The sequence below is a fragment of the Triticum dicoccoides genome, chromosome 7B (genome assembly GCF_002162155.2).
Source record: "Triticum dicoccoides isolate Atlit2015 ecotype Zavitan chromosome 7B, WEW_v2.0, whole genome shotgun sequence".
Taxonomy (NCBI): Eukaryota; Viridiplantae; Streptophyta; class Magnoliopsida; order Poales; family Poaceae; genus Triticum; species Triticum dicoccoides.
Window position 1 is genome coordinate 763,935,460 of NC_041393.1, and position 9,945 is coordinate 763,945,404.

General features: G+C 45.8%; 1 protein-coding gene across 4 annotated transcripts; it reads left to right on the forward strand.

Moving 5' to 3' along the window:
• The first annotated feature begins 27 nt into the window (after nucleotides 1–27).
• On the forward strand, nucleotides 28–6,226 carry LOC119340655. Of its 4 annotated transcripts, XM_037612572.1 has the most exons (7): nucleotides 28–206; nucleotides 771–1,926; nucleotides 2,097–2,185; nucleotides 3,901–4,085; nucleotides 4,364–4,450; nucleotides 5,440–5,505; nucleotides 5,701–6,226. In XM_037612572.1, the coding sequence occupies exons 2-3, from the start codon at nucleotides 828–830 to the stop codon at nucleotides 2,114–2,116; spliced, it is 1,119 nt and encodes a 372-aa protein (XP_037468469.1). In that variant the 5' UTR covers nucleotides 28–206; nucleotides 771–827; the 3' UTR covers nucleotides 2,117–2,185; nucleotides 3,901–4,085; nucleotides 4,364–4,450; nucleotides 5,440–5,505; nucleotides 5,701–6,226. The 4 variants fall into 4 exon arrangements, with proteins under 4 accessions (XP_037468469.1, XP_037468468.1, XP_037468467.1 ...); XM_037612571.1 differs by having other exon boundaries at nucleotides 2,097–4,146; XM_037612570.1 differs by having other exon boundaries at nucleotides 2,097–4,085.
• The last annotated feature ends 3,719 nt before the right edge of the window (nucleotides 6,227–9,945 follow it).

Below are 9,945 nucleotides of genomic sequence, written 5' to 3' on the forward strand. Positions count from 1 at the left end.
TTTTTTGAGGTGGCAGAGTCTGGCTGCAGAGCCCCAGCCAAATCGAACGGCTCGGCTCAACCAGACCGAGGGGATTCCGCCGCTAGGGTTAGTGGCCGCCGGTCCGCTGCCGCCGCCGCCGGCCGACGCGTTCACCTTCCTCCTCCGCCCTCTCGTCCCTGAAGCTGCCCCGAGATTCGAGTCGTCGCCGCCGCCGCCCCAGACAGGTAATCCTGCAATCCTGCAATCTTGAATAAAAAGTGTCAAATCTTGCAAAATCTGCATAGTAGCCAAATCCGGCAATCCATTGCTTCATACTGCACAAATGGAAGATTCCTAGCTAGTAAGAACATATGAGCTTAATCTGTATGTAGACTCTAGTGCAGAAACAATAGCCTAAGCTTTGCCCTACACAACTGGGAGCATTCCCCATGTCCAGGTTGCTATGATTCAGCAGGCTGATGTGATTATGTAGTTACCAGTGAAGCTATTTATCTGGTAGGATTGGTCATGACATGTCTGTTTTTTCTTTCCCAGTTCTACCAAACAAGCAGGTGGTGTGCTCTAGTAGTTGATATCTGTAATTACACTTGAATTCTCAGTTTTTATCAGTGGAATGGAAGTGAGTTAGGATTTAAATGTGGCTGCTGAGAGAAACCGATACGGCTCCTCCTTGTTTCATCAGAAATAAATTGCTTGCATTAGGAAATTGTTCAACTGTCTACTTCTGGCAATAATATTATTTCCTGTTCTGGGTTTCAAGTTCTGATCCATTTTCTCTAACTTTACAGTGCCACACAGACCTAGCAGCTAGCTACCTCTGAAGGAAAAAAAAACTTGCGGCCATCATGCCAGCAGCACCGCCGCCGACGCTCCCCGAGGAGCTTGTCGAAGAGATCCTCCTCCGCATCCCACCCGACGAGCCTGCCGGCCTCCTTCGTGCCTCCCTCGTCTGCAAGTCCTGGAGCCAGGCCGTCTCCCATCGCGGATTCCGGCGCCGCCTCCACGATTTCCACCGGGCACCCCCCGTGCTCGGGTTTCTCCATGATTGGGACGACGAGAACATCCCCGACTTCATCTCCGCCACTGTGTCGCCCTTCTCCCCTGCCGTCCCAGACAGGTGGCTCTGGCAGGCCGTCGACTGCCGCCACGGCCGCGCCCTCTTCCTCTCTGATGACCCTGATGCTGAGGAACTCCTGGTGTGGGAGCCAATCACGGGTTCCCAGCAGCGTGTGCCAGTGCCCGTGATGTCTGATATCGGCCGCACAACCGCCGCAGTGTTCTGCACAGCAGACGGGTGCGACCACTGCAACTGCCATGGGGGCCCTTTCTGCGTTGTCTTCATCTTCTCCGTCGACAGCGAAGATCCTGACGACGGGGAATATGACACGGCGGCATGTGTATACTCGTCAGAGACCGGTGCTTGGGGCGAGCTGACCTTGATGCATGGGGAGTTCTACATGCATTTCACATATTATTCCAGTGTGCTTGTTGGGGAGTCTTTGCTCTACTTCGTGACTGATGGTGGGTTGATCCTGGAGTATGACATGGCAATGCATGGGCTGACTTGGTTCAAGGCACCATACTCTTGCTACTCTAAGGGTATACCCAGTTTCATTCTCATGCCGGCGGAGGACGGTGGACTGGGACTCGTTGAAGAATTGGATCCGCATCTGAAATTGTGGTCAAGGGAGATGACTGATGCCCGATGGATACCCAGCCGGATTATCAACTTGGGAAGTTTGTCTCTAAATGGTGCTCAAATGGGTGCAGCATGTCCGGTCCACGTGTTGGGCTTTGCGGAGGGAGTAAGCGTCATTGTTGTGACCACGGCTGCCGGCCTCTTCACAGTTCAAATACAATCAGAGGAGATAACCAGGGTGTGCGATGATCATGGATATGGTAACCTGATTCCTGTTGTCGGCTTCTACACTCCTACGCCCCGAGGTGAGCACATGAGAAAAAGGGTTATGATAGGCAGCACTAGGGTTATTTAGCAGCTTAACCAACTAGCGATTGAATTTAGTTTTTTCTTTTCTTTCCGTGAATGTGCTTCTTGGTGCAAATTCGATTGGCTATGTAGCTAGCTTGACCAGGCTGTTTCCTTCATGTTACAGTGGCAGAAGCTGAAGCATAAGCTGGTGGGTCGCATTGAAAATGGTGAATCCTGGAGTGCGGCCTGATCGACAGAGGTGGAGTTGGCCTTGTATGTTCCTCACAATTTTGTGCCATCTATCTGATCTTGTCGTGGGTTGAGGATCTTGTTAAGCCACTGGGCCTTTTGGTCTTTTCCTTGAAATTACACCAAACATATTTGCTTTATTTTCTCTTGGAGTCACCATGCTTTCTCAAATATGCACAATCCTCACTCTGAACCCACCTATTATAGGACAGGTTGTGCCAGATCTTCTCAATTCTGGAGAGCCTTGCATGCCATAAAAAGATGGTTTAAGTCAGGGTTGGCTTATAGCGTGGGAATTTCTTTTTAGACATGATGTCTGGCTGGTGGACACACCTTTAGGAATTCAGTTCAGTACCCTGTTTTCTTGTTGTGACTTGTGACTTGTGAGCAACAAAATGGGGTGGTTTTATCCTTGGCAAATGGGAACTACTTCAAGGTTTGCTGCCAGTTAGCGGGGTGGTGGCTTTAGCTGGTGGTTTTCATTTTGTCCGGCGTGTTTTGTCAGCTTGCGACGTGCAACTTTCATTTTCTGGCAGTTTTTGTGTGATCTATCTAGTGTTGCAGAGCGTCGAGGGCCTTGTAAAGCTTTGAGTAAAAGCTGGGCCTTGGTTTTTTTTTTTCTCTAAAATACACCAACTTTCATTCCATTATGTTTTCTCTGCCATGCATGCACACTCATCTGGACACTCACTAGTCAGAAATTATATACACGCTCTTATCAGCTAGCTAGGATTTCATTGTTTAGCTGTCCAGTCTGAAACAACAGTATATAGCACAAAATTTTTTCTCAGGTTCTTGCTCATGTGTCATGTCAGTACACAACCAACCATATGACAAGTGATTGAAAATTAGGTTGTGGAACATTAGATAATTCTGTAGTACGATCAGTGACACCAGGTAATTAGATTTCTGGGGCTTTTACAATATCAAATGGGAAGATATCGACCAGTGATAAAAATAATCAGGCATCGGCACGTAATAAAGGTTAAAAATAACCAAGTGACATGACAAAGCCGAAGTAGTATGCACAAAAGGAAAGATTTTTTGCATTCTATCTAACATGACGATTACAGAGCTTTGATCTGGAATCTTGGAGTCACCATGGTTTCTCAAATATGCACAATTCTTTCTTGACATGATGTCTGGGCCAGACTGGCTGGGGGGCGCACCATTAGAAATTCAGTTCAGTACCCTGTTTTCTTGTTGTGACTTGTGAGCAACAAAATGGGGTGGTTTTATCCTTGGGGAATGGGAACTACTGCAAGGTTTGCTGCCAGTTAGTGATCTGGTGGTTTTCATTTTATCCAGTGTCTTTTGTCAGCTTGCGACGTGCACCTTTTATTTTCTTGCTGTTTTGCGGGATCTATCTGGTGTTGCTGACCGTCGATGGCCTCGTAAAGCCTTCAGTAGAAGCTGGGCCTTGGGGTCTTTCCTGTAAAATACATCAACTGTCATTTCATTTTGTTTTCTCAGCCATGCATGCGCACTCATCTGGACACTCACTAGTCAGAAATTATATATGCTCTTATCAAGTGCGCAATCCAGTAATGGACAGTTTATACAAGTTGTGCTGCAGCTTAATAGTAGTGTTTACGTATCTGAACAGCAAGCGGTACGCCAGGTTCGTCAGAGTTAACAGGCTAGGTAGGATGAGGCAGCAGCTGTAGCACTTGAACGTTTTCTTCTCAGGTTCTTGCTTGCTACTAGAACTGAACTGCATTCTAATAATTAAGCTTCAGCCTTGTAAGTAAGTCGACGGCAGGAAGATTGGATGCACTGATCAGCATACAGCAAGCATTCATGATCTTCCAAGGCCGTCATCGTCATCGTCGTCTTCGTCGTCGTCATCTCGCATGCAGGCTAGAGGGAACGAAAACAGAGGAGGCCCTGTTTTCAATCTTGGACCTTCAGGGTTCAGGTTCAGGTTCGTCAAGAGGCTGACGCACACCTGCAAAGAAAAACCCTGAATCATCCATCATCCACATGTAATGTACTCCCTCCGTCCCATAGTGTAGTGTTAAAACACGTCTTATATTATGGGACGGAGGGAGTAACATTTTTAAAGTCGTGAATCACGACCACTGGATGAAATTAATTGCCTTTGAAATCTTTGACCATGAAGCACTTCGTCGAGACTCATTGCGGGTTACTTCTGTAGTTCTGTGTTTTGGATGAAACAACTAATTTAACTTCTGAATTCAGATTTCTGCATTCACCCTTGGCGGTTAATTATTCTGCACGCAGAAACCCAGCAATGGAAAACGAGAGACTAGGAAAATGATGAACAAGGTAATTTCTACATTCATCATGGATATGACTGCTCAGTCGTTACTTTGAGTCGTTGGTCGACAGGCGAATGCCAACTGAAACTCTGACAGTTTGACACACAAACATTATCATACGCACGCAATGTCTACCTTCTTCAGAGTATTATGTAGCTGGTTGTAGCATCTATGAATGAAAAACCCGACCTGTTCCTTCCAATATTGCATGAAACTTGTTTTGATTAGCGTCGACAGGGGCGGAGCTGGGCCCAGGCCTGGGGCGTAGGTTTTTCCCCAGTTACTACCTAGTGTATTGGCCCGGGGTAGAGCCCACCCCAACATAGCCGAAGGCCCAAGTGGCAGGTTCATACCCACGTAGCTCTCCGCCGCTACGCACGCACGCATTGGCACGACCCAGGCATGACCTAGTCGCACCCTCCCTGCTCGGCTGCTCCTGCGCCGCCTGCCGCCTCCGTCCTGCACGAGATCGCGGCCCCGGTCCCTGGCTTCTAGCCGCAGTCACCATCCCTCGTCTGCCGCCGGCTGCCCTCCTTGGGCATACTCACACCCCAGCACTGCAGCACTCCCGAGGCTCTGATCCGACTCCATGAGATGATTCTGAGGCTCTGACCTCGACGCAGGTATTTGAAGGAGAGCTCCCTAGTTTTATTTCGATTCGCTTCCTGGATTTCACCTGTCGCAATGGAATGGAGATTGGTTTGAGAAAACAAATCATTGTTATTACTGTCTAGCTATGTTCGGCAATGTGATGCTGTACTGAATATACTGCTTGTGTGGGTAATGAAATATGATATAGAGACAATGGAGAAAACTCGTTCAGTTACATTAATGGGAATAGTCCACCTTTCTTTGTACCAGTTCGTTGTACTGGGTGTATGAGTGTATGCATTGTGTATGTTAGTATGTCGGTATGGATGATTTAATCTTAATGAGTCTGTACACAGTATGTGTAATGTGTTGATGGAAATCAAATTGATTCATTTTGCATTTCAGCTCGAGAGAACCAAGTGGCTATGAGCTGATGAGGTTATGGGAAGCGCTGAAGAAACTATTGATTTGGTACTCTTTTGTGTCCCGTATCGTTCTTTGTAGTTTTTGGCATGTTTTTATCAATTTTGTCATATCATTCAGGAGTTTATATTCAAAATTTATGCAATTGAATCATATTTTGCATGTCTTAGTGTGGGGTATGTTTTTTAAGGTAGTTATAGCCTTATGGATAAGTTTTTCCCTCACCATGAAATTTTTTTTTAGGCCCGGGGCTTGCTCCAATCCTGGCTCCGCCACTGGCGTCGATCGAGACATATTCAAAAAAAAAAGGCTGAAGAGGGATCAATACTTGCAAGTGAATACAATCACAGACAACGAATTTCCCAAGACTGGGCAACCATGAATCCTTCTCCATTTTGAAGCCATGATGTTTCTCAAGCCAATCAAATTTCTTGAGTGCATGGCAATTCCTGATCTCCAGTACCCATAAACTAGAGTTCAGATCTCCCAGTGAAGTGCAAACACAACTCTCCAACTCCGCATTTCAACTAAAACTAGCTCCTCCAATGACGGTACCGATACTTCTCTAACTTTCCGCGTGTTGCTTAATTTCAACCATGTAAGAAACGAAAACCTTCCCAGAATTGGAAATGCACTTCGCAATTTGAAAAACCTCTTACTACGGGGCTTGTTGATAGTGTGATTATCTGCAAAGAGGTACGGCAACCATCCAATGCTTGATTGAAAAACTTGCTCGAAACTTGAGGCAGTGAAGGTGAACTATGCTCAACATGACCGTCATCAAGTTTTAGATACTGAATGAAAATCAGCAGATGTTGCAGACAAATGCAGCACTCCCAAATGATGTTCCTTCTTAATTACTTCTTGGAGGCTTTGAAGAAGAAAGAGTCATACTGCACAATTAATACAAATGTTCTCAGTTCTGTCACTGATGCAAATGCACTTCGCAATTTTTATTCAAACTTCTCACTGCGGGGCTTGTTGATAGTGTGATTATCCATAGGGTATGCAGAAGGAATTAGTATTGGTAAATGGTGTACTGTTGGCAATATTTCTTTGCAACATATACTATACATTGTTGCAAACTCCGTTCTTGAAACAACCCTTGCAAAATCATGCATAAGAACACTAATGGGATAGGGAGTTTGTTTGCCTGAAGAGAAGATATCTTCATTTGCTTCAACCTGCTCAATAAGCCCGGGTTCACCAAGTCAGTCAGATAGGAATGCCCCATCTACTCTGAACTCCAACTTGAATGATCACACTTGACAAATCCCTATGAAATCCACATAAGACTAAATCCTCGGCAGAAAATTATAATTGTATGGGAATATAGAACAATATGAGAAGCACTATTGTAAATGGAAAAACAACTTGTCATAGCAAAGATTTAAAGACACCAGTGAGTTGCAGGGATTTCCAATATTCACTCCTCAGATTGTTGAGGATACACAGGGCCCGGGATGAGACGGGGAAACAACCCCCGCATCCTCCCCTGTGCGGGCGACTCATGAGGGGCACAAACCCTAGCCGTTGGTACCCGCCACTTCTCCTTCCTCCCCTTTGTCACCGCCGGAGGAAGACGTCAGGCTAAGCCTAGGGCGAGCCCTGATAGTGGCGGGGGATCACCTCCCTCTCGTGGTGGTCGGGTGGCACGGGGCACCCGGGCTCATGGGATGCATCCCTGATCTAATCCACGGTGGCACGACAATTGCACCCGTCAGCTGCATAGGGCGACCACTCGGAGACGATGGGTGGGTGTGGCGGCATGGATGTGGAGCCGTGGTGGTTAGCTGGTGATCCGCGGGGATCTCCATTTGCAAGCTGGTCTCCGACTAGATCTGATCGGATGTGCTACCAGGGGCCGGTGTGCATCGGGCTCTCTACTGGATGTGGACCGCGGCTTGGTGATAGTCTCCGATGAGATTTGATCAAGGTGTTGGCCTTCCGCGCATGCGGTAGCTGCCTGGCTGGCGGCGCTACGATCCATGGCTTGTTGGAGGTTATCAATATCCGATTAGACGGATGATTGTGACCACAAACTGTGCTGCAGAGACTTCCTATGACTCCACGACAATGGTGGTCATCGAAAGGTCTTTGGAGGGTTCATCTCTCCTAATCCGATGGTTGACTTTGGTGGTGAGATACAACTTATGGATGATGACTTGATGAAGATGGATGATTGTGCAGTGATGGCGATTGCATCGCATGTAACTGTTGGGATGTGAAAAACTGCTGGCAACAACACATGAGTGACTTCGATTGTTGTGCTACTCGAGCACCTGGTCTCGAGCTCCGGGGCGAAATTCTAGGTCAGACATGAGTGGTTATACCTAGTAATGACTATGTTTTTCTTATGTCGTTACCTTGTTGAAGGCATTGCTCGGATATATGCTTGGACTAATTCTTCATGGTGAAAACCTAGATTTTGACCTTGTGGTTGGATCCGATGATGGCGGCGCTTGGGTGTCACTTCCTTCCTAAAGGCGTTCCTATTGAAGAACCTCGTCGTTCATGTGGTGTCATGAGATGGTTGGTGCGGATATGGCCATTGTTCTAGTTTGCCGCTCGTAGATCTGATCACTTAGTTTTTTTCTTTTTTCTTAGCTTATGCATAGTTTTGGTATTATATGTTGCTAGTTATTGGCATCTTTTCGTGTGTGTAAGTTGATGTTGGCTGTGTGCATACTAGTATGCAGAGGCTGGGTGTGTGCTCATGGTGTTATGTACCTTCTTGATGCTTTATTTTGAGCCAATAAAATCCTACTTTCTTAAAAATTCCTTGCATAGTTAGTCCAATGTTTGTCTTAACATGCTTCCTTAATAGTGCTCCTACAGTTTGTGCTGCTAATGGGTTTCCCTTTAATTTTTGTGCTATTTTCCATCCTATGTCGCTTAGACTTTCTTCCTCTTCGCACTTCTCATCACCAAATGCGCATGCTTTCCTGGTTCTTTTTGGTTTTTGCCACGTTCCCTAAAAACGTGTGCCCCCTGTAAATTGTGTTTCTGTTTTTCTTCTGTTAGAAAAGGCAGTGCTCCTGCCGGTTCCTCAAAAAAAAAAAAAAAAAAAACTAGTCGTTGATACTTGTATGCTGTCATGTGTTGTCGGTGTGAGTTTATTCTTCCTGTGAGGATTATTATGTTTGGTCAGGCTTGAAAAAAAATGGTTTTAGACTTTGCAAGCTTCATTCAGTTCGCAGACTTACTAAGGTGTCTTACTTGTGAGATTTAGTTGTTGTCGGCACTAGTAGTTTATACTAACCTACTGTAAGTAAACAATATTATTTTGTAGTACATGCTAAGTTAGTAGGCACAGGCAAGTTCCACCGCTCCAGACGTACTAACAGAACGTATTATTATTCTGTATAAAGTTCTTGAAGCAAGTAAAGTATGCAGCGTGCGCTCCACTTGAAAATGCTGGCTTTTGCTTCAGTCCTGCCCCCTTCCTCCTCCATACCGAAAGCTGGTGAGTTAATTTCTTGAAAGTTCAATTGGTGATATAATATGTTTCTTTGTATATGCCCTAATCTCTTGAGAGTTAGTGAAGCCCGCGAGCTCTAAACCCCCCCTTTCTTCCTCTGGACCTTCGACGTAGAGCTATGGAGGGTATCAATTTATTTTGATTTTCTTGGCAACAAGTGTTAACCAAGCGTTAACTGCGAGGATGGTTCTCTAGATTAGATTATCATGTGGTGTCAGGGTGAGTTGATTCTTCTTGTCCACCGCCTGGGAGCATTTGAGTGGTTTGCTTGAGGATAAGTGTTTGGTTTTGTAACTTCAGTTTACAAGTCCCTGTGGTTTACTACTAAGTTTTAGGTTTCATTTAGTAAAATATCACCAGTTAATTGTTACCTTGTCTCTTCTAAAACACAAGAAACCTTAGTGCTGCACTAATAGCAGGAGCTACATATGGTTTGCACTATTGAATTCATGCTCCAGCCAACTCATCCAAAAGTCTGAACAGATGGAGGGAGGCGGGTAATATATTTCAACACCCCCCTCACATCTAGGCTTATTTAGGCCTTAGACGTGGGATCGATGTAGGCCGCCGAATCAGTTTATTTAATACTGCATTGGCAGGGTCTTGAATTCAAGACTTCTTGGCTCGGATACCATATTGGATTAGTGCTCTAGTCAACGCATCCAAAAGTCCTAACTGATGGAGGGAAGCGGGCAATATATTTCAACATTGCACTAATCATGTTATGTCACACCTATATACTACTACAAGCTCTCAAGTATTTTGGACTCCAGATATTAATGGGTTTTGCAGCTCCTAAAAACGGGGACCGTACGCCAACCTACATGGCTACATGTCTATGCACTTGTCTGCCCATCTCTGACTGGGGGCTAGACGACGACATGTCTATGCATTCCTACAGCTCTGCAAGAGCTCTAGTCTCAACACGCAGGTCTCCAACGCTTAGTGTGAGTCAATCTTTCGTTTCCATTGGGCTCTGGTTTTTGTTTCCTTTGGGTCCTGCTTCC

Excerpts from the sequence above, each read along its gene's own strand:
- LOC119340655 (XM_037612571.1), top strand. The coding sequence starts at position 828 with ATGCCAGCAGCACCGCCGCCGACGCTCCCCGAGGAGCTTGTCGAAGAG. Across the intron at positions 1,927-2,096 it reads CTACACTCCTACGCCCCGAG|TGGCAGAAGCTGAAGCATAA; the intron begins GTGAGCACATGA and ends TTCATGTTACAG.